Source organism: Rattus norvegicus, chromosome 16 (assembly GCF_021556685.1).
Source record: "Rattus norvegicus strain SHRSP/BbbUtx chromosome 16, alternate assembly SHRSP_T2T, whole genome shotgun sequence".
Classification (NCBI taxonomy): domain Eukaryota; kingdom Metazoa; phylum Chordata; class Mammalia; order Rodentia; family Muridae; genus Rattus; species Rattus norvegicus.
In genome coordinates this window covers 11,293,351-11,318,695 of record NC_141549.1, presented here as the reverse complement: position 1 = coordinate 11,318,695, position 25,345 = coordinate 11,293,351, and the positions used below count along the sequence as shown (strand labels likewise).

Below are 25,345 nucleotides of genomic sequence, written 5' to 3'. Positions count from 1 at the left end.
GTATTTTAAACAATAAAAGAATTCTGGGGAATTCACACTTCCTGACCTAAAACTGTATTACAAAAAAAAAAAATTCTTGACAAAAACTGCATAATATTTGTACAGAGACAGGCAGGTGGATCAATAGAATACAATTGAGGACCCAGAAGTGAACCCATACACCTATGGTCACTTGGTCTTTCACAAAGGACCTGAAACTATCCAATGGAAGAAAGACAGCATTTTCAACATATGGTGCTGGTTCAACTGCAGGTCAGCATGGCACCCATTCTTATCTCCTTAGACAGGGCTCTAGTCAAGTGGATCAAAGATCTCTACATAAAATGAGACACACTGAAACTAATAGAAGGAAGGGGAGAAGAGCCTTGAACACATAAACACAGGGGAAAATCTCCTGGAGAGAACACCAATAGCTCATGCTTTAAGACCAAGAAACAACAAATGGGACCTTATAAAATTGCCAACCATCAGTAAGGGTAACAACATGATCAATAGGATTAAATGTCAACCAAAATATTGGGAAAAGGTCTTTACCAATCCTACATTTAATAGATGGCTAATATCTAATATATACAGAGAACTCAAGATATTAGACCCCAGGAAATAAAAAAATCCTATGAAAAATGAGTTACAAAAATAAATAAAGAATCCTCAATAGAGGAATCCTGAATGGCTGAGAAGCACCTAAGAAATGTGGACTGAACCAAGGGAGAGAAGGTAGTGACCCCTCCAGATGAATTAGGGAAAAGCTGAAGGAAGCTAAGGTAGTATTCAACCCTGTAAGAGGGCCAGCAATCTCGATTAACCTGGACTCCTGAGATCTCTTAGACATTGGATCACCAACTAGGCAGCATATACCAGGGGAAATGAGGCCTCCAACCTATGTATATCAGAGGACTCCTGGGTTTGAATTCATTCATAGAAGATTCACATAATCCTCAAGAGACTGAAGGCCCAAGACTTTTAGAAGTCCTGTGGGGTGGGTAGGTTGGGGACACCCTTGTGGAGATGGGTTGGGGGCAGAACAGGCATGTAGGGAAGGGTTATGGGTGTGGAACCCTCCAGGTTTAGACCAGAGCAGAATAAAACACAGAGCATAAAAATGAATAAATGAATGAATGAATGAATGAATGAATGAATGAATTTTTAAAAAGTAAATGGCTAACATCCTTAGTTATCAGGAAATGGCAAATAAATGCAACCTGAGATGCCAGGTCCCACCTCCCAGTCAAAATAGCTAAGATCAAAAAGTCATGTGACATTAGATGCTGATGAGAGGGTGGAGAAATAGCAAAACTCCTCCACTTTTGGTTCAATTGAAAGCCAATACAAGTGTTCTGGAAATTGGTGGTTTCTCAAAAAATTGGACATAGTACTAACTGAAGCCCCAGCTCTACCACTCCCAGGCATACATCCAAAAGATTTTCTGACATATGACAAGAACACATGCTGCACTACGTTCATATCAGCCTTATTTATAATAACCAGAAGCTGGAAAGAACCAGATGTCCTTCAACAGAGGAATGGATACAGAAAATGTGATGCATTTACATATAGGAGTACTACACAGCTATTAAAAACAATGATTACATGAAATTATCAGGCAAATGGATGGAAATTGAGAATACCAACCTGAGAGAGGTAACCAAGTCAAAATGGAACACACATGGTCTACACTCGCTGTAAAGTGGATAATAGGACAAAAGCTTGGAACACCTAAGAAAAAATTGACAGATCATATGAAGCTCATAAAGAAGGAAGACCAAAATGTGAATGCTTCATTCCTTCTTAAAAGGGAGAATAAAATACTCAGGGCAGGAAAGACAGAAACAAAGAGTGGAGATGGATTGAAGAGAAGGTCTTCCAGAGACTGTCTCGCCTGGGGAAATATCCCATATGCAGCCTCCAAACTCAGGCACTATTGCTGATTCCAAGAAGTGCTAGCTGAAAGAGCCAGGTATGGCTGACTCCTAAGAGGCTCTGCTGGACCCTACTGACACACATGAGGATGGTTGCAGCTAACCATTGGACTGAACAAGGGGAACGCAATGGAGGAGTAAGAGAAAAGACTGAAGGAATAGAAGAGTTTTGTAACCCCGTAAGAAGAACAACAATATCAAACAAACCCATCACACCAGACCTTCCAGGGACCAAACGACCAACCAATCAGGACACCTGGAGGGACCCATGACTCCAACCACACATGTATCGGGGGATGGCATTGTCCAGCATCATAAATAGTAAAAGCCCTTGGTCCTGTGAAGACTCTGTTCCCCAATGTAGGATAATGTCAGGGTGTTGAGGGTGGAGTGGGTGGGTGGGAGTGGGAGCATCCTCAGAGAAGAGGGGGGTTGGGAAGAGGATATGGGTAAGGGGGTAAAGCAGATAATATTTGAAATCTAAACACCAAAAATATCCACGAAAAAGACAATTTAAAAAACATAGCAAAAAAGCACGTATTGATCAGGAATTGGAGTAGTTCAGGCTCAAAAGCAGAAGGAAGAAGGGGATGTTGAGAACCTACTGAGAGAGAAAAGCTTTACCAGTCATTTGTGTTGAATTACCAAGTGTTATGCAGATAAAGACAATTAAGAAGAAGTCAACCATCTTGGAAGTCTACAATTTTGTTAACTCTATGGTTGCTTACAATCAATTTTTAATTCCTAATCTCATTGGGTTAGTGGTAATAATTACTCTTCCTCGACTTTTCTATCACAGTTCTATTATTAATTCTAGTGTGGTGATGCATCTACTTGATTCATATCTACACTATGGCAGCTGTGGGAGTTGTGTGGCTTCCTTTGGTGACGTGATCAGCCTCCTAGATTCTTGGAACATAATCCTCATGTCACATAATCCTTCTCTATACAGACTTTTCATGTCTTCATAATTTCCAACTTATCAAGTGGAATTGGCATCTTCATAGACGAATCCTCTGAACTTAGATGTCCCTGTTCCCATTAACAATAGATTCAACAGCTCACCTGCTTCTAGGAACAGAGCCATCAATAGTCCTAGAGTTTATCCATTGTGTTTTATTTTGTCTCTCCAGAGGATACAGATCAAGACCATGATGTGTATCTAGGTTCCTTTGACGGGAGAATTAGTTCCCAGGGTTATTTGTATACAAAATCATTTTAAGGAATTCTAACTTTTGCCTTAACCCATAAGGAAAGTTACATTCTACCAAAACACACATAAACCAAACACACATACACACACACCCCAAAAGCAAAAACACATGAACACACACCCACAGATGCAATTGTATGCTAGCATGTATGAATGTAAGTACGACCTTGTACTTTCTTGAATGAACATGCACAAATAAACCTAACACATATAACAAAGCTATCATGCAATGCCCTCCTCACATGTATCCTGAGGCATAACCATGAACATGCATATGAACATGCAAGAGATCCTGAACAACTTTTGGGAATTGAAACAAAAGAAACTAAGTAAACATCAGAGGGAAGAGTAAAGGAGCAATGAACTCAACTCTACTTCATTCGACAAGAAAGACAACATATTAATTTACTTTAACACCACCCACCATTGTGGAGTAGCAGGGAAGTCTGATCTCATGCACATGGTGTTTACCCCTCACATCACTGGCTTGTTAAACTGTGAGCCAGACACTCTGCGTGAATGAGGGAGATGACCAAGGGATAAAGAGTGAATGACTTTGGAACAAATATTTCAGAGAAGAGCAGATAAAGAAAGCAGAGTATAGAGGAAGAGACGTGCTAACAGGGAGGAAGAAAGATTAGGAACTAGAGAAGAGATTGACTGGACATGACACATGATGGGGACAGAGGAAGTGTGGTGTGTTCTGTTCAGGTTTCATTCAATTGCTTTTACAAGACCCGGACTAAATGCTACTAAGGAAAGAGAAAGTTTTCTTGCATGTGACAGGTCACAGTCGACCATTGGACTGAATCAGATCCAGGACGCAATCAGGAAGTGAAAGAAGAGGCAATGGAGGATGAGTTCCCTCTGAAAGAGTGCTAGGGGGCCAGCTTTCATCTTGTTTAAGTGGTTGGATGTTCCTAGGGCAGAGGATCACAAAGGGCTGTAAGGCTACTGGCTTAAGCCATAAAATGACCATGGTGGTAGAAACCGACTCTGTGAAAGACAATTCCTAGGCAGGCACACTGACATTGTGGGGCTGCTGTCTGTCACAGGCATGCATATGATCTCATTCAACATAGAACACATACAAGGTCATGTAAATGCAAGGAGACCAGCCTAGTGTTTGTTTATGGTAAATTGGGATAATTAGGGCTGAATTTGTGAGTATGGTTACAGATGCAGCTCAAAAGTAGAGACTCAACTTGCAAAACTGATATCTACCTAGGTTTGTTTGTGTACCTAGGAAATGGGAAGTGGCATGGGAGCCTTTAAGGAATGTTCTGTTGAAGAAGGGACAGTGATGGAACCACCCTCCTCAAAATGACCTAATACAGAACCTTGGTAACTAAGCAACCCACTGGTTAGAGCAAGGCCTGCAGGCTCACTTGCCAGAGACAGTTGAGAAGGAAGGATGTTCTCTTGCTGTCTTCGCACTACTCGAGGCTCAGGCCTCAAGAAAGACAACAGGGAAGGCCACGGTGGTGCCTGGAGGCACAGGGTTCGCTCTTGTCTTCGACGCCTGTGGCCATTTTCCCGAAAGGGAAGATCATCGACCAAGACCAGTCAAAGCCATGAACACACAGACAAGGTAACTACTCTGTTTTTCTCCATATTTAACAGAGTAATAATTCAGGAAAATTTGTAATAAGTAGGTCCATTCAGAATGTTGTAGACCAGTGACCTTTTGAAACTTTTGCCTTGATCTTTCCTCAGAGTGAGAATGATTCTGCAGCACAGGACCTGAGCAAGCCTTATAGAGACTCCAACATTAGTACAGAGGCTGTGGTTAAGCTAGGGAACAAGCTGGGGCCTTCTCTGCAGGAAGGGGACACCTTCTATGTCCGTGCCTTTTCGATCATATACCAAAGATTTGACACCCCCCTACTGGTACTGGACCAGCTGTTCCTGAGGTGAGTGCCAATTGCAAAGCCCATAGTTTTCACCACCTTCTGTTGACCCTGGGTCTTTCTGTTTCTGTCTCTGTCTCTCCCTATCTCTCTCTGTCTCTGTCTCTGTCTCTGTCTCTCTCTCTCTCTCTGTCTCTCTCTCTCTGTGTGTTACTCTCCCTGTTTCTCTTCATGTCTCTCTCTCTTTCTCTGGGTCTGTCCCTCTCTCTCTCTGTGTCTCTATGTCTCTCGGTCTCTCTATCTCTCTCTGTCTCTCTCTGTCTCTGTCTGTGTGTCTCTCTCTCTGTGTCACTCTCACTGTTTCTCTCCATGTCTCTCTGTCTCTGTGTTTGTCCATCTCTCACTATCTCACTCTCTCTATGTCCCTCTATCTCTCTCTGTCTCTTTGTTTCTCTGTCTGTCTCTCTATGTCTCTTTCTCTCTGTCTCTGTCTCTCTCTGGCTCTCTCTCTGGCTCTCTCTTCTGTCTATGTCTCTGTCTCTGTCTCTCTGTCTCTCTCTCTTTGTCGTTCCCTATCTCACTCTCTCTCTCTTTGTGTGTGTGTGTGTGCGTGTGTGTGTGTGTGTGTGTATCCAACTATTTATTGTGAACATCATTATCAGGACCCAGTAACATGCATTAAGAAATTTTTTCTCCCATGCTTGGTCCAAGTGATAGGGCTGTTCAATGCCAATGCTCTAAAATGGATGATGTTGTCACCTCTACCTTGAAAAAGAGCTTTATCCTTCAATGGATATTTCTGAGGCCTTAGTGAATGCACTTCTTTCATATGTAATGGAGGTTCAGTAAATATTGGAATACCCAATAGATATGTATCAAACATGGAGATCTCTGAAGCATAATACAGGGGACCATGTGACCACAGTGTTGTTTAGGTAGAGATGCATGTGTTCAATCTGTGCACAGTTACAATGAAAGCACGGACTGTGTACAGGTGAACTCATAATTCTGAGAGCAGCCAGAACTGCCAGTTTGAGGTGAGGGGCCTGGGACTTTACAGGTGACATTCTCTCTGGTCTTCTCTAGGTGTGCTAACTTCAGCCCTTATTGTGAAGAGGATGAACAACTAAATAACGCCCTCTGTAGCTTCCTGGAAACATGGATGGACAAGAACACCGAGGACTATTGTGAGCCCTCGGAACTGTTCATACTGAAATATATAAAGGCCTATTTTGACGTGTGTATGGCACACGTAGATCTTAGTGTCCAGGTCAATAGGTTCATGACTCTCATGCAGGACAATCAAGCCAAGGATTCCCATCCAAGAATGAGCAAGGCTCAGATCTGGGGAGACACACATCCTCAGATCCACAGATTGGATGGGTGTAAAACAGCAGGAAGAGTCACTCTGGAGCCAGAACCAACTTGTGCATCAGAGCTGGAGGGCACAAAACCTCCAGAACTTTCTATGAAGCATGAGTAGTTGCAACCAGATGTGGCAGCAGCAGCACAGACAGCACACATGATAGCAGCTATTAAACTTGTGTCTCAGTATGTCTGTAGATACAATGTCTCATTCACTAACTTCCTACTTGCTACAGTGGACCTACCTATTCAGAGAATGGCCCTGTCACTTGTGTGTGTCTGCCCTGTATCTGTGCTACTGACCCTGCCCAGGGTGCTCAGCCCCTCACTTCAGTCCAGCAGCAGTTTCAGCCCCACACCCAGCCTTCTCCCTCCCCTGAGATATCACCTTTTTATTCTTTCTGATCTTTTCCATTTTGTGTTTAAATATTGGTTTTAATAAATTGTTATTGTTTGTTTTCATTTTTGTCAAAGTTGTCTGTGATACAAAAATAATTTTAAAAAGTTAAACATAAGCATTTAAAATTATTAAATGTCATGCTTAAATTATGACTGGTAAAATCTTAGTCATTTGTAAAAGATGTATCCACATGACTAATAAAGAACATGTAATAACGCTCAGCATTATCTTTCAGTAAACTTCAAACTAAGCCTGAGATGTGGGACCACTTCAGCCCCATGGTAACAATTCAGTTCATAGTGAATTGTGTATACTTTTATACACATAAGTTCCAAGTTTAGCAACGGTGTGATGTCATAGAACATATTTTGCGGCACATGTAGAATGCCTTACCTACTTCTGAAATACTTTCTCATTTCTTCAATAATATAAGAACAGATTAATTGAAGGCTAATTCAAGCTATAACTTGCAAGTTTCAATGTTACTGTGTTAGCCAAGAAGCTAAAGAAGAGTCTAGAATTAGTCAAGAATTTCCTTAATGAATAGATCTGTGCAGACAGAAAGCTCAAATTTTAACTCCAGGAACTTGGGAAGAGAGTTTTTAATGGGTAGGAATGTGCTCTTAAATTGAAGAAAACATTTTCTACAAGTATACAATAGGTTTTGATTTTGTATCCACCCCTCATCACCTCCCATCTATTCATCCCTGAGGTCACAAACACTCTCTCTCCTCTCCCTCCTGGTATTTGTTTGTTTGTTTTAATAATTGATTATTATTATCACTATTTTCTTTACACCTTGCATCCATTAAGTATGGATCCTGTACGAATAGGTATGTGCCTAGTGACTTAGTGCACAAGGACAGTCAGTCTACCACTGGTCACATTCTCAAACCAAAATGATTCTCTCCCTCCACAGAAGTCAGCAACTGCAGTCAGCATTTCAGCTAGGGAGAGGACGTCAGAAACTCCTTCTCTGCAGCTAAGAATAGGCATAAAAATCAAAGATGCACAGGATTCCTATAAAAACATTAATTAACCTGGAATCCAAAATGTATAAAACATGGACTTAGAGAGTAAAAAGAGAAAATGTATTATATAAAAATAATGAAATTTTAAAAGTATACAAAAAAAGTCCTGATAGGACATTATAAGACCAGAAGCCTTCATAGATGTAAATGGGTTCATTTTCTATTGGCCTTCTGATCTAAACATGAGGACTGCACTTAAGAGTACTTTGTTTACCTAGAAACTGTCTTGGAGAAAAATAAACTTTCATTTGCAAGTGGTGATCAATTGTAGGTTATCAATCCTAGGTTATGAATGGGTGCATAAGGCTGCTTTGCCAATTTAGGACTAAGTATTCCAAGGTTCTCCCTCTGCATAAGGTCTGGCTATGAGTCTCAGGATGTCTTGGGATCTGTGATCTGCTTCAGGAGGAAGCTTCTCTGATGATGGTTGAGCAAGATAATGATCTGAGTCTCTCTGGTCAATAGGAATCTTATTGTTACTGTTTCTTTAGCAGAACTAAGTAGTATTAGTTTTACCCTGGCTGTTTTAATGAATTGTTAATATTTGTTTACGTTCTCTGAAATGCTATATAACATGAGAGAAAATACATGCAAATCATGAACATTCTCTTTGACATATTATTTTAAGTGTATTAAAAGTTGCTTAAGGAACAAAAATAATTAAAAGAAAAACAAAAGTGTTTAAAACAATTAAGTGACATGCTTAAGTTATAAATTTATGTGTCTTAAATAGACTTTTTTCCCAAGAAGTAATACACATCACTACTAAATCACATGTAATAAAGTTCAACTTTGGCTTTCAGTAATCTTTATCAGAACTTGTGGTGTGGTACCACGTTCCTCAGGTGGAAACAATACAAGTCTCATAGAAATGAAGATGGGGAATCATAGAACCACGGCTCATTACTAAGGCACACATAGAAGGCCTTAACTTCTTTCAAAGATACTTGGCCAGGTCTTCGAAGTCACACAGGCAACTGAATTGACATTGTTCCTCCCATGATGTATGAATAGCACAAAGAATTAAAATCTGGAAGCCGAACTGCACGAATGACCTGCAGTAGAGGAAGGGATTCATTGTACTGTGTGCCTTACTACAGCATACGCAAGGGTCACAGTTACTGTGCTAAGCCAAGAGGTCAAAGACCATTCTAGGATTAGGCAAGAATATCGGTAATGAATAGATCTATAGAGGCAGAGAGATGAAAGTTGACTTCCCATGATATTTTGGAATGAGAAAATGTTTTGAATGGGTAGGAAGTTGCTCTTCAAATATAGAAAACATTTTCTAAAAGTGCACAACGCATTTTGAATATAACTACCCCTCACCACCTCCCATCTACTCATCCCATGACTTTCCCACCAGACTCCATTCGGATATTAATTAATTAATTAAATAAACTATTATGTGTTTATTTATGATAGTAGTTGATGATTTAATATTCGAATTTTATTTACCCTCTGCATCCAATTAATGGGGTCTGTAGGATTAGGTATGTGGTCACTGATTATTGCACAAATATAGTCACTCTGCCGCTGGTCATTTCCTCAAACCAAAATCATCCTCCCTCCCCCAAAGAGAGCAACTGCAGTCAGCAGTTCAGCAAGGGCGATATGTCAGAAACCCCTTCTCCATGGCAAAGAACAGACATAAAATCCCTCAAGACCAAAACAGAATCCATATTATATATATATGCACAAAGGACAATCAGAGTTAAAAGAGAAAAAATATCAGTACATATATAATAATGAAATATAAAAAGCAATTTACAAAAAGTCCTGATAGGACATTATGAAATGTGGAGTCTCCTCCATAGATTTAAATGGGTTAATTTTTGGTTGGCCATTTGCTGATGAACATGAGGACTGCACCTAAAAAGAGTTTGTTTCCTTAGAGACTCCCTTAGAAAAAACTAAATTTTCAACTGCAAGGTGTTATCAAGTGGAGACATTTGTGGGTAAAGAATGGGTGCATTAGGCAACTTCTCCAATTTAGGACTGAGTGTTCCAAGGTGTCTCACTCTACATAATGTCTGCTTATGCGTCTCAGTTTGTCTTGAGTTCTGCTTCTGAAGGACGCTGCTCTGATGCTAATTGAGCAAGGCACTGCTCTATGAATATAACAGGTCATGAGAAATCATGTTTTTACTCTTTCTTTTGTAGAGTATTCCTATTGACATTATCCCCAGGTTACTCAGCAATCTACTCTAAGGTTCTTGGTCAGCCACGCAGTGTCAGGTGTGGTGTTCATGTCAGTGAGTGAATCCTAAGTCAAGGCAGATATCTCTTGGTTACTCCCACAATATTTGTGTCACAGTACTACATGCATATCTAGCGACCTGACACCAATATATTCAAAGATTTTGTACTATGATTAGTGTTTATGGGGGTTTTTTTCTAGAGAAAATTACACACATTTCTAGGAAAGAGTAGATGCTTGAAATCCAAGGAATCCGAGCTCTGGATTTCTCACATCTCACACAGCGCTTTCCACTCCAGGAGAATCTGCTGCTCAGTGTAAGGACTGGGATGAGCACAATCACACACTCCATGTGCTGCCTCTCCAGCGGACGTGCCCAGACGATGGGGGCACATGGACCAACAAGACAGATGTAACAGAATTTTCAACAGAACACACTCACTTAAGGAAATGCACTATGAGAGATATTCAACATCCTCATTCATCAGGGAAGAGCAAATAAAATGATTTTGAGATTCCACCTGATATCAGAACAGCTAAAACAATAAAGATAGTAAAAGTTTACGCTAAGAGGGAGGGGACACTTTCCAATATTGATGGAAGTAGAAACTTGTACAATAATTGTGGAAGACGACACTTTAGTTTTTGTGAAATATGCATAAGACAAGTTCAATTGCTAAATTATTTTCATACAGTCTTAATTGGTAATAGCTAGAAGCAACCTAAAATCCTTCAATTAAAGAATGGAAATTGGGACAAGAACTGGAAATAGTGTTGGGATACTGAAGAATTATGTATTGTTATCTCTGGAACAAGCTGGAAACCGAGTGCAATGGAAAGTTCTAGGAATCAATTATGGGTGATCCAAGTTTAGATTTCGAGTATTTTGAGATATTGAGCCTTCTCCTATAACCAGAAAGTCTTACAGTGGAGAGATTAGGATATCAGCCCATCCACAAAACATTTCCCCTACATTTTGTACAGCCTACAAGATGTGCTGTAGTAAAGGTGGCACAGAAATTGTGAAAATGTCCAAAAAATGCCTTGATACATTTGAGACCTATGCCATGACAGTGTGTCCACCAATACCAATTCTTGGAGTACCAAGAACCACATGCTGGACTACCCAGAGACACAGATGTACATAGACACCAGATAGAAATTAATGAATTGTAAAAATGCCACTGAAAAGATTGCTAATAATATTCTGATATACTCAGAGATTGGTCCTACCCTCTATTGTCATCAGAAAAGCTTCACTTAGTAAATGATGAAAACCAATGCAAAGAGACACATGCCAACATTAGGTAGAGAAAAGTTGCAAGATTTTGTGTAGGAGCTTGGATTAAAGGACAACAGAAGAAAAAATGCAGCCAAATTGAGCCCACAGTGTAGTCAGAATGAACAGTTCACCAGAGAACCTGCATGGGAAGGGACCTAGAAGCCTGCATTAGACTGCCCTAGGCCCTCAGCACCTTGCAACTCTAGTGTAGGTTCATCTTCATGCAAAGTCTTAACAGTGGTAGCAGGGTCTGCCTCTGCCTCTCTTGCCTGTGCCTGGCAGCCTCTCCCCTCACTAGGCTCCATGCTCTAGCCTTAATAGAAAAGGAAGTGTCCTATCTTAATGAAAATTGAAAAGCCATGGCTGCTAAATATATATGGGAGGCCTGCCCTATTCTGAAAAGGAAGGAAGGAGGAACTGCTAGAAATGATGCAGATAGTGCTAGTGGAGAGAGAAAGAGAGTGAGAAAAGTCAGAGAGGGCAAGATGGATACATGGAGAAAAGGAAGGAGGGAGAGAGGGAAGAAGTTAGGGAGGAACAGAATGAGGGAGGGTGCAAGTGACAGAGAGAGAGAGGGGGGTGGGAGGGAGGGAGAGAGAGACAGATAGAGACAGACAGAAACAGAGACAGACAGAAATACAGAGAGACAGAGTAAGATGTAGATAGACACAAAGAGAGACACAATGACAGGCAGATTCACACAGAAACAGAGAGGGAGAATAGAATAAACATTCAACAAAAAAGTAAAGGCTTATGTCCATGAATGTTACTTTAATGGTCTTTATGATGTTTTCCTCCACTCCTTAGGGTTGGTCAATTTCAAAACAGACTATTTTGGTGACTGGGCTTTTGAATTTGTATAAACTTTTCCTGATCTGACACACTTCAAGGCCCAAACCTAAACATACTAAAACACCTAAGAAAATGTGCACCCACTAAAGAATAGAAGGTTGTGACCCTTCTGGTTGAATCATGGAAATGTTGAAGGAAGCTAAGGAGAAAGTCAACCCTGTAGTAGGACCAGCGGTCTCAATTAACCTGGACCCCTGAGATTTGTTAGACAGTGAATCATCAACCAGGCAACACAAATCAGCTCAGATGAGGCCTCCAACACTTGCAAAGCAGAGTACCCCCCAGTCTGGGTTCATTTATAGAAAACAGAGCTAACTCAGGAGGTGGTTCCAGGACGTTTAGGGGTCCTGGGAACTGGGTAGGATGTGCATATCCTTGGGAAGACAGTTGGGATGTAGCAGGGGATCCAGGTGGATGGATGCCGAGTGGTACCTTCCAGGGTTGGACCTAAGCAGAATAAAATATGGAGTGTATAAATTAATGAATGAGTGCACGAATGCATAAATGAAAAATGAAGGAAACAATAAAATAATTAATGAATTAAAAAAAGAAAACAGTACAACATCTTAGTCATCATGGAATTGGAATAGAAAACTACCCTGAGATACCAGCTTACACATCACTGTCAGAATGGCTAAGATCAAAAACTCAGGAGATAGCAGATGCTGACAAAGATATGGAAAAGAGGAATACTCCTCCACTGTTGGTGAAACCAAAAGCTGGTACGTACATTCTGGAAATTACTCTGGAACTTTCTAAAAGTTTGAAAATAGTACTACCTGAGGACCCAGCCTTACCATTCCTGGACATCCACCCAAAAAGTTCTTCAACATATAACAAGACACATGCTGCACTATGTTCATATCAGCTTTATTTATAATAACCAGAACCTAGAAAGAACCAGATGTCCATAAACAGAGGAATGGATAAAGGAAAGGTGATATGTTTACACACAGGAGTATTCTGAACTATTAGAAAAAATTGACAACATGAATTCTTAGCCAAAAGGATAGAACTAGAAAATACCAACCTTAGTGTTGTAACCCACTCACAAAAGAACACACATAGTATACACTCGTTGAAAATAGCATTTTAGCCACAAAGTTTGGAATACCTATGAAAAAATTCAAACATCATATGAAGCTCAAGAAAAATGAATACTGTAATGTGAATGTTTTATTCTTTTTAGAAGGGAGAACAAAATACTCAGGAAAGGAAATACAGAACCAAAGAGTGGAGCTTGGACTGAACTGAAGGAAATCATCCAGTGACTGCCCCACCTGGGCATCCATCCCATATGCATCCACCAAACCCAATCACTATTCCTCATTCCCAGAGGTGCTTGCTCACAATAGCCAGATATGGGTGACTCCAGAGTGGCTCTGCTCTAGTCCTGCTGACATAAATGTAAACTTTGTACTGAATAAGGTGACAAGAAGAGAGTAGTTAGAGAAACACTGAAGGAGCAGAAGGGCTTTGCAACCCCATAAGAACAACAACAATGTGGACCAAAGATATCACACCAGAGTCCCAGGGACCACACCAACACTCAGTCAGTACACATTGAAGGACCCAGGAATCCTGCCACAGAGGTAGGAGAGGATGGCATTGTCCAACCTCAATAAGAGGAAAAGAAATTGGTCCTGTGAAGACTCCATTCCCCAACATAGGATAATGACAGTGTGTTGTTGGTGTGGTAGGTGGGTGGGAGTGGGAGCATTCTCATAGAAGCTGGGTCATGGGGAGGGGATATGGGGAAGGGGGAAACCTTTGAAATCTAAAAACATAATATACAAGAAAAAAATTATAAAAACAGAAAAAAACATAGCAAAAAAGCATGTGTTGATCAGGCCTACTTGAACTAGTTCAGGCTTAAGAGCATCAGGAAGATGGGGATTTTGAGCAGCTAAGAATTGAGAAAAGCTTTACCAATCCTTTGTGTTAATCTACCAAGTTTTATGCAGGTCAAGACAATGAAGAGAAGCCAGTCCTCCTGGAGCTCCACAAATTGTGCTGCTCCACACTGGCTCCTCTACTGTACTCTCTGCCTTACAGTCAATGTTTTCAACTCACAATCTTGCTGTGTCGGTGGTAATATTTAGTCTTCCACTGCTTTGCCATCACAATTATAAGTATAAATTTTAGTGCTTTGGGGCCTCTCCCTGATTCATGCCTGTGCTGCTGTAAGGAAACTATGGGAGTTTTGTGGCTTATTCTTGGTAACATGATCAGTGTCTTAGATGCTTGGGACATTATGCTCCTGTTGTATAACCTTCACTATACAGGCTTTTCATGTCTACCAACACATACACCCCCAGACACAGACACACACACACGCATATACAAACACACACAAACAGAAATAACCAGACACATGCACACCCAAACACAAATGTAAATGCAAGTTAGCATGTATGCATGTAAGCACTCCCATGTAGTTTCATGCCTTCCCAGGCAAAAATGCACATAATATATGTAAGAATGTTCTCATGTGCATGCCATCCTCTCATGTACTGTGAGGACCTAGCATGCACATGCATGTGCACTTGCAGAAGAACCTGACAACTTTTGGGAACTGGAAACAAAGAAACTTAGAAAACATCCCAAGGTTGAGAAAAGGAGCAACACTCTACTTCATTTGGCAAGAGAAACAAGTTAATAATTTAATATTACATTGCCTACCATTGTGCAGTAGCAGAGAAGTCTGTACTCATGAACATGATGTGGATTCCTCTCCTCACTGGCTTGATAAACCATGACACAGACACTTTGTTTGAAGGAGGGAGTAGACCAGGGAATGAAGATTGAATAATTTTAAAGCAAAACCACTGGTAAGTGTAGAAAAATCTAGAGGAAGAGATGGGATAGAAGGGAGTGAGGGAGATGAGGGAGTAAAGAAGTGATTGCTGCCACACACCACAGGGTGGCGACAGAGAAAGGGTGGTGATGGTTGCTCAAGTTTCATTCAGTTGTTTTGCTAAGGACCAGGACTAAATGCTACTAAGGAAAGAGAAAGTTTTCTTGCAGGTGACAAATCACAGTCCACCCCTGGAGAGAATCAGATCAAGGACTCAGGCAGGAATAGAAGAAGAAGCAATGGAGGCTGAATCCCCTCTGAAAGAGTGCTAGGGGGCCAGCTTCCATCTGGTAAGCCATTGGATGTTCCTAGGTCAGCTCTTCTCAAAGAGCTGTAAACCCCTGGGCTTAAGCCCTAAAATGATCTTGGTGGTGGAAACTAACGCTGGGAAAGACAATTCCTATGCAGGCACACTGATATTGTGGGGCTGTTGACCATCACAGGTATTCATGTGATCTCATTCCACACAAAACACATACTAGGTCATATAAATGCAAGGAAACATGCCTAGGTTTATGTTTATGGTAGATTGGGAAAATTAGGGCAGAATTTATGAATCTGCCGATTTAGTTCAACAGTAGACACTCAGCTTGCAAAACTGAGTTGCTGCCTATTTTGAGATATCTCTGGGAACAGTGGAGTGGAAAACAGATGTATACCTGTGTGAATTTGTGCACCTAGGAAATAGGTGTGGACACGGGGGCCTTTAAGGAAAGTCCTGTTAGAAAGAGACAGTAATGGAACCGCCCTCTTGAAAATGACCTAAGAATACAGAACCTTGGAAAACAGAAAGCCCACTGGTGAGAGCAAGGCCTGCAGGCTCACTGGTTAGAGACCGTAGAGAGGGCAGGATGTTCTCTTGCTGTCTTCAGACTACTCGAGGCTCAAGCCTCAAGAAAGACAACAGGGGGATCCATGTTGGTGTCTGGAGGCACAGGATTCACTCTTGCCATCAACACCTGTGGCCATTTTCCCAAATGGTGGAAAAATTGACCAAGTCAGCCAAGGAAAAGACCACACAGACCAGGTACCAACTCTGTTTTCTCTTGCTGTTTTTAATAGAAATAATTCAGGGAATCTTGGAATGAGGAGAACCAATCAGATGTTTGCATATTGGTGCCGGTTTAAACCATCCACTTTGAAATTTTTTCAAGTTGAGAAGGTTTCTGTTCAAAAGAACCTGATAGAGCCCCAGAGAGAGGCATGGATCAGGGCACAGACTGTGGTTGAGCAGATGAACACGCTGGTGCCTTTTCTGCAGGAAAGGGAACCCTTGGCTGTCCTAGCTTTTCTGACTACATATAGAAGTTTTGTGACACCCCTATAGGTATTGGGCCAACTGTTTGTGAGGTGAGTGCCCATCTCCAAGCCCATAGTTCTCAGGGCATCCTGATGGTTCAGGAATTTCCCTCCCTTCCTCTGTTTGTATTCTCTGTCTCTGTCTCTATCTCTCTCTGCCTCTGTCTCTGTCTCTGCCTTTCTCTTTCTCTCATTTATCTGTTTTTCTGTCTCCATTTCTGTCCCTCTTTGTTTCTCTCTCACACCTTCTCTTTTTCTCTCAATCTCTGAATCTGCCTCTCTGTCTCTCTGTCTCTCTGTCTCTCTGTCTCTCTGGTCTCTCTGTGTGTGTGTGTATGTATGTGAGTGTGTGTGTGTGTGTGTGTATGTATGTTTGTTTGTATCTGTTACTGACCTCTCTTTGTCTGTTTTTCCCCTGTCCTATATCTCATCTCCCCATCTTTTCCCTTTTTCTTCATCTTTCTTTGCAATCTCCCTGTTCATTACAGGATCTATCTCTGTCTCCATCTCAGTCTCTATGTCCATCTCAGTCTCTGAGTCCATCTATTGTCTACATAATAGTAAGAACCCATTAGCATGCAATAAGAAATTTCCTTCTTGGGACTGGAGAGATGGCTCAGTGGTTAAGAGCACTGACTACTCTTCCAGAGGTCCTGAGTTCAATTCCCAGCAACCACATGGTGGCTCACAACCACCTGTAAAGAGAACCGATGCCCTCTTCTGGTGTATTTGAAGACAGCTACAGTGTACTTATATATAATAAATGAATAAATCTTTTAAAAAATGTTTAAAAAAATTTCCTTCTCCCAAGCTTGAACCACCACTTGGGCTGTCCCAGGCTGAGACCCTAAAGTGGATGTAGCTAAGCCCTCTCCCTTGAAATGGCACTTTATCCTTCACCCAAGATTTCTGAGGCCTTGGTGGATACAATTTTCTCATATAGAAAGGAACTTCTAGAAATTTTAGAGTACCCACTAGAGATGTGTACAAAGTAGGGACTCATGAAGTGTAATCCAGGAAACCATGTGACCAAGGAGATGTGTGGAAAGAGATGCCTGTGTTCAACTTTTGCACAGATACATTGAAAGCACCTATGGTGTACAGGTGAAGTAATAAATCTGAGAGCAGACAGGACTGCAAGTATTAGGTGAGGGGAATAGGACTTTAGAGGTGACATTCTCTCTGGTGTTCTCTAGGTATGCATACTTCAGCCCTTATTCTAAAGAGGATGAACAAGTAAAGAAAACCCCCTGTAGCTTCTTGGAAACATAGATGGACAAGAACCCTGAGGACTTATGTGACCCATCAGACCTGTTGCCTCTGAAATACCTGAAGGCCTACTTGAGTGTGTACATGCCCCACTGTGATCTTAGTGTCCATGTCAAGAGGCTGCTGACACAGTTGGAAGAAGAACATGCCAAGTATTCCCAGGCCAAAGATGAGGAAGACTCAGATCTGGGAAGACAAACATCCTCAGATCCACAGATTGAATGGGTATAATTCAGCGTGGAGAGGACCCTCTCTGGACCTGGAACCAACTTGTGCACCAGAGCTTGAAAGCAAGAAAACCTCCAGAAGTTCTTTGACCCATGAGTTGTTGCCAGCAGCAACCAGGACAGCACACATGATAGCCGCTGTGGAACCTGTGTCTCAGTATGTTGTACCTTTCAGTCATCTCCTGCTTGCTGCAGTGGGTCTACCTATTTAGAGAATGGCCCTGTCACCTGTGATCTTTGATTGGACTGTGTCCTATAGCTTAGCTGCTGGTCCTGCCCCTCATGATCAGCTGCTGATTTCAATCCACCAGCAGTTCCAACCCCACAGCCAGCCTCCCTCTCATGAAAAACAGCCTTTTTACTCCTTCTGATGTTTTCAGTGTTTTAAGTATTTTTTAAATAAATTGTTAGTATTTGGTTTACATTGTGTAAAAGCTGTCTAATAGTGAAAAAAAGTCTGCGAATTTTAAATATTCTATTTGATAAATTATTTTAAGTTTATTCAAAGTTTTTAAAGGAACAAAAATAATTTTAAATAGATAAACATAAGCATTTAAACAATTAAGTGACATGCGGAAAGTATAAAGGTTAAATGTTTTAAATAGTCTGTTTCCTTGAAAATATATACAAGTCACCTCTAAATCCCATGTAAAAAATAAAGCATACTAAGCATACTAGTGTTTTACTTACAAAATAATCATCATACAATCATTATGGTTAATGGCTAGAAAAAACCTAAAGTCCTTCCACTGAAGAATGGAGAAATGAAATATTTAATATTTACACACTGGACTGTTCTACAGCTCTTAAAATCCACATGTTGTTCCATCCTGGCAAATAAACGGAAAAAGAAAACAAATAGAATATAAACACATTTATATGTGGAAATTACTTTTAAGGTAAAGAACAAATATGCTGTAATCCACAGACCAGACAAGCTAAGCAATCAAAGGACCCAAGATACAGATGCATGCATCTCACTGTGAAGAGGAAGCAAATGGCCATCCAAATTTTCTTCCTGGGGTGGGGAATAGTTATGGGAGGGGTCTAAATGAAGGGTAGGGATGGGAAAGGAGGAATCAATTGGGGAGGACAATGAGAGAGACTCTTTGGAATGTAAATTAGAATTGGGGATATCTCTGGGAAAAGCTGGTAACCTGGGACAGTGGAAACTTCTAGGAATCTATGAGGGGTGATTCCAGATCAGATCATAGTGGTTGGGGATATTGAGACTTTTCCTGCAATCAGGAAGACTTCTAGTTGACAGATTAGCATATCAGTCGAGCCACAAAGCTTTCACCTATATTTTGTACAGCCTAAAAGATGTGCTGTAGTAAAGGTGGTACAGAAATTGAGAAAGTGTCTAATAAATGCCTTGACACATTTGAGACCTATGCCAGGAGAGTGTTATTGCCCAGGCTAGACTGCACAGAGCCACATATGCAAACAGAAACAGGATAGAAAATGGTGAATAGAAAATTATGTCAATGAAATGATTACTAACATCATTCTGATATAGACAGAGATTGGTCCAAAACCAATTGTTATCAGAAAAGCTTCACTTAGAATATATGGAAAGAAAAAGAAGGACAAACAACCAAACATTGAGTAGAGCTTGGAAAATATTGTAAAAACGTTTGGACAAAATTTCACAGGATCTGGTGTTAAAGAACATCAGATGATGAAAATAAAATATCCAGTCAAGCTGAGCCTATAGGACACAGAGAATGAATAATCCTCCAGAGCCTGTATGGGGATCTCTTAGGCTACATTTGACTGAATTAGGCCCTCAGCACCTTGTAACACTTCTGTAGTTTCATCTACTTGTAAAGTCTTAATACTGGGAACATGGGCTGTCTCTGACTCTGTTGCCTGTACATGGGAGCCGCTCCCCTTACTGTGTTTCAAGCTCTAGCCTGAATAGAAGTGGAAGTGCCCAATCTTAATGCAAACTAAAAGGCAGGGTTGGTAAATACACATGAGACGCCTGCCCTATTCCGAAGATGAATGAAGGAGGAACTGATAGACGTGATGTGGATAGTGCTGGTGGAAAGAAAAAGAGAGTGAGAAAAGAGAGGGGAAAGGAAGGAGGAAAGAAAGGAGGCCAGAAGGGAAGTAGGCAGGGAGGAATGGAGGGAGGGAGGGAGGAACGGAGGGAGAGAGGGAGAGACAGGGTCAGAGGCACAGAGACAGACAGAGTAAGAACAACAGAGACAAAAGGACTCACCAAGACACACAGCAACTGGCAGATTTACAGAGAAATGGAGAAGGAGAACAAAAGAAGCATTCAATAACACAAAAATAAGGGGTTGTTTCTATCAATGTTATTTTAAGGATCTTTAAGAAAGTTCCCTTCCCTCTTTTGAGATGGTCAGTTTCCCAAAAGTCTATATGCGTGACTGGCTTATAGGTGTGGCATAACATGTGCTGATCAGTCAGAATTCAAGGGCCATACCTCAACATAGTTAAAGCAATATATAGCAAACCAGCAGCCCACATCACACTAAATTGAGAGAAACTTGAAATAACCCCACTGAAATCAGGAACTAGACAAGGCTGCCCAATCTCCAGCTACCTATGAAATATAATTCTTGAAGAAGTGGCAGATCAATTACACAATGAAAGGAGGTAAAAGGGATACAAACTGGAAAAGAAGAAGTCAAAATAACATTATATGCAGACTATATGATAATATACTTAAGTAACCCCAAAAATTCCAACAGAGTACTCCTACAGCTGAGAACAACCTCAGCAAAGTACTTGGATATAATATTAATGCAAAACAATCAATAGACCTTATCTACTCAACAAACTGGATGAGGAAAAAATTAGGGAAATGACACCCTTCACAATAGCCACAAACATCGCTTCTCGGCCTTTTGACTAAGATCATGTGTAGCACAATAGCCACAAACATGTATAAAATATCTTGGAGTGACTCTAATCAAACAAGTGAAATATCTTTATGACAAGAACTACAAGAAAGAACTACAAGAAAGAAATCAAAGAAGATTCCAGAAGATGGAAAGATCTCCCAGGCTCATAGATTAGCAGGATTAATACCGAAAAAGTCATCTTGCCCAAAGCCATCTACAGATTCAATAGAATCCCCATTACAATTCCAAATCAAATTTTCATTTAGAACAAACAATTTGCAAAATCATTTGGGAAAGGAAAAAAGAACTTAGGATTTCAATAAATATTTTAAACAGTAAAAGAATTCTGGGGAATTCACCCTTCCTGACCTAAAGGTGTATTAAAAAAAAGGTCTTGACAAAAACATCATAATATAGGTACAGAGACAGGCAGGTCGATCAATAGAATAGAACTGAACACCCAAGATCTTCCTGGTTGCTGCCGCCACAGAGAGCTCGTGGGCAGCACCCACCGAGCGAACTTGAGCCTTGGGACCACAGGTAAGACCAACTTTTCTGCTGCAAGAGACCTGCCTGGTGAACTCAGGACACACAGAGGCAGAATTCCTCTAGGACCGGGCACTTCCTGTGTTTACCGGGAGCCCCAAACCCGCGGATCCCGGCCCGCAGCAGCTCTCTGCTCCCAGACCATGTGGGAGAGAGACCTCACCGCCTGGTCAGGTGGGCACTCCTGAGGCTGCAGAGCGTAAGAGACCACCAACACTGCCCACCCCTGCCCATATCCCTGGCCCAAGAGGAAACTGTATACGGCCTCTGGGTTCCCACAGAGGAGGGCCCAGGAGCAGGAGGACCGCTGCACCTGAGACACCGCCATTATCTGAAGGAACAGATCGGATAAACAGTTCTCTGCACCCAAACCCATGGGAGGGAGAGCTAAATCTTCAGAGAGGCAGACACGCCTGGGAAACCAGAAGAGACTGCACTCTGCACACATTACTGATTCCAGAGGAAAACACCAAACGCCATCTGGAAACCTGGTGCACTGAAGCTCCCGGAAATAGCAGTGCAGATCTTCCTGGTTGCTGCCCTGCAGAGAGCTCGTGGGCAGGACCCCGCAAGCGAACTTGAGCCTCGGGACCACAGGTAAGACCAACTAATCTGCTGCAAGTGACCTGCCTGGTGAACTCCAGACACAGGCCCACAGGAACAGCTGAAGACCTGTAGAGAGGAAAAACTACATGCCCGAAAGCAGAACACTTTGTCCCCATAACTGGCTGAAAGAAAACAGGAAAACAGGTCTACAGCACTCCTGACAAACAGGCTTATAGGACAGTCTAGCCACTGTCAGAAATAGCAGAACAAAGTAACACTAGACATAATCTGATGGCAAGAGGCAAGTGCAGGAACCCAAGCAACAGAAACCAAGACTACATGGCATCATCGGAGCCCAATTCACCCACCAAAACAAACATGGAATATTCAAACACACCAGAAAAGCAAGATCTAGTTTCAAAATCATATTTGATCATGATGCTAGAGGATTTCAAGAAAGACGTGAAGAACTCCCTTAGGGAACAAGTAGAAGCCTACACAGAGGAATCACAAAAATCCCTGAAAGAAATCCAGGAAAACACAATCAAACAGTTGAAGGAATTAAAAATGGAAATAGAAGCAATCAAGAAAGAACACATGGAAACAACCCTGGATATAGAAAACCAAAAGAAGAGACAAGGAGCTGTAGATACAAGCTTCACCAACAGAATACAAGAGATGGAAGAGAGAATCTCAGGAGCAGAAGATTCCATAGAAATCATTGACTCAACTGTCAAAGATAATGTAAAGCAGAAAAAGCTACTGGTCCAAAACATACAGGATCTTACTATAAAAACCTATATTCAATAAAACTTGAAAATCTGCAGGAAATGGACAATTTCCTAGACAGATACCAGGTACCAAAGTTAAATCAGGAACAGATAAACCAGTTAAACAACCCCATAACTCCTAGGGAAATAGAAGCAGTCATTAAAGGTCTCCCAATGAAAAAGAGCCCAGGTCCAGACAGGTTTAGTGCAGAATTCTATCAGACCTTCATAGAAGACCTCATACCAATACTATCCAAACTATTCCGCAAAATTGAAACAGATGGAGCACTACCGAATTCCTTCTATGAAGCCATAATTACTCTTATTCCTAAACCACACAAAGACCCAACAAAGAAAGAGAACTTCAGACCAAATTCCCTTATGAATATCGACGAAAAAATACTCAATAAAATTCTGGCAAACCGAATCCAAGAGCACATCAAAGCAATCATCCACCATGATCAAGTAGGCTTCATCCCAGGCATGCAGGTATGGTTTAATATACGGAAAACCATCAACGTGAACCATTATATAAACAAACTGAAAAAACAAAACCACATGATCATTTCATTAGATGCTGAGAAAGCATTTGACAAAATTCAACACCCCTTCATGATAAAAGTCCTGGAAAGAATAGGAATTCAAGGCCCATACCTAAACATAGTAAAAGCCATATACAGCAAACCAGTTGCTAACATTAAACTAAATGGAGAGAAACTTGAAGCAATCCCACTAAAATCAGGGACTAGACAAGGCTGCCCACTCTCTCCCTACTTACTCAATTTAGTTCTTGAAGTTCTAGCCAGAGAAATCAGACAACAAAAGGAGGTCAAGGGGATACAGATTGGAAAAGAAGAAATCAAAATATCACTATTTGCAGATGATATGATAGTATATTTAAGTGATCCCAAAAGTTCCACCAGAGAACTACTAAAGCTGATAAACAACTTCAGCAAAGTGGCTGGGTATAAAATTAACTCAAATAAATCCGTAGCCTTCCTCTACACAAAAGAGAAACAAGCCAAGAAAGAAATTAGGGAAATGACACTTTTCATAATAGACCCAAATAATATAAAGTACCTCGGTGTGACTTTAACCAAGCAAGTAAAAGATCTGTACAATAAGAACTTCAAGACACTGAGGAAAGAAATTGAAGAAGACCTCAGAAGATGGAAAGATCTCCCATGATCATGGATTGGCAGGATTAATATAGTAAAAATGGCCATTTTAACAAAAGCAATCTACAGATTCAATGCGATCCCCATCAAAATACCAATCCAATTCCTCAAAGAGTTAGACAGAACAATTTGCAAATTCATGTGGAATAATAAAAAACCCAGGATAGCTAAAACTATCCTCAACAATAAAAAGACTTCAGGGGGAATCACTATCCCTGAACTCAAGCAGTATTACAGAGCAATAGTGATAAAAACTGCATGGTATTGGTACAGAGACAGACAGATAGACCAATGGAATAGAATTGAAGACCCAGAAATGAACCCAAAAACCTATGGGCACTTGATTTTTGACAAAGGAGCCAAACCATCAATAGGAAAAAAGACATAATTTTCAGCAAATGGTGCTGGTTCAACTGGAGGTCAACATGTAGAAGAATACAGATTGATCCATGCTTATCACCCTGAACAAAGCTTAAGTCCAAGTGGATCAAGGACCTCCACATGAAACCAGACACACTCAAACTAATAGAAGAAAAGCTAGGGAAGCATCTGGAACACATGGGCACTGGAAAAAATGTCCTGAACAAAACACCAGTGGCTTATGCTCTAAGATCAAGAATCGACAACTGTGATCTCATAAAACTGCAAAGCTTCTGTAAGGTAAAGGACACTGTGGTTAGGACAAAACGGCAACCAACAGATTGGGAAAAGATCTTTACCAATCCTACAACAGATAGAGGCCTTATATCCCAAATATACAAAGAACTCAAGAAGTTAGACCGCAGGGAGACAAATAACCCTATTAAAAAATGGGGTTCAGAGCTAAACAAAGAATTCACAGCTGAGGAATGCTGAATGGCTGAGAAACACCTAAAGAAATGTTCAACATCTTTAGTCATAAGGGAAATGCAAATCAAAACAACCCTGAGATTTCCCCCCCCCACCAGTGAGAATGGCTAAGATCAAAAACTCAGGTGACAGCAGATGCTGGCGAGGATGCGGAGAAAGAGGAACACTCCTCCATTGTTGGTGGGGTTGCAGACTGGTACAACCATTCTGGAAATCAGTCTGGAGGTTCCTCAGAAAATTGGACATTGAACTGCCTGAGCATCCAGCTATACCTCTCTTGGGCATATACCCAAAAGATGCCCCAACATATAAAAAAGACAAGTGCTCCACTATGTTCATCGCAGCCTTATTTATAATAGCCAGAAGCTGGAAAGAACCCAGATGCCCTTCAACAGAGGAATGGATACAGAAAATGTGGTACATCTACACAATGGAATATTACTCAGCTATCAAAAACAATGACTTTATGAAATTCATAGCCAAATGGTTGGAACTGGAAAATATCATCCTGAGTGAGCTAACCCAATCACAGAAAGACACACATGGTATGCACTCATTGATAAGTGGCTATTAGCCCAAATGCTTGAATTACCCTAGATGCCTAGAACAAATGAAACTCAAGACCTATGATCAAAATGTGAATGCTTCACTCCTTCTTTAAAAGGGGAACAAGAATACTCTTGACAGGGAATAGAGAGGCAAAGATTAAAACAGAGACTGAAGGAACACCTTCAGAGCCTGCCCCACATGTGGCCCATACATATACAGCCAACCAATTAGACAAGATGAATGAAGCAAAGAAGTGCAGGCCCACAG

General features: G+C 41.1%; 1 protein-coding gene, 1 long non-coding RNA gene and 1 pseudogene across 3 annotated transcripts in view; 2 read left to right on the top strand and 1 right to left on the bottom strand.

Moving 5' to 3' along the window:
• The window catches only part of LOC102551632 (ral guanine nucleotide dissociation stimulator-like), a 28,458-nt gene extending 21,922 nt beyond the window's left edge, over window positions 1–6,536 (top strand). The window contains exons 2-4 of the mRNA XM_087589294.1: window positions 4,379–4,723; window positions 4,849–5,045; window positions 6,069–6,536. Of these exons, the coding sequence (XP_087445420.1) occupies window positions 4,547–4,723; window positions 4,849–5,045; window positions 6,069–6,465 (771 nt within the window). The 5' untranslated portion in view covers window positions 4,379–4,546 and the 3' untranslated portion in view covers window positions 6,466–6,536. The remainder of the gene's footprint in view (window positions 1–4,378; window positions 4,724–4,848; window positions 5,046–6,068) is intronic.
• LOC146583947 (uncharacterized) overlaps window positions 1–25,345 on the bottom strand; it is a 412,373-nt gene that overhangs the window by 257,414 nt on the left and 129,614 nt on the right.
• On the top strand, window positions 15,821–17,768 carry LOC148000386 (ral guanine nucleotide dissociation stimulator-like; annotated as a pseudogene).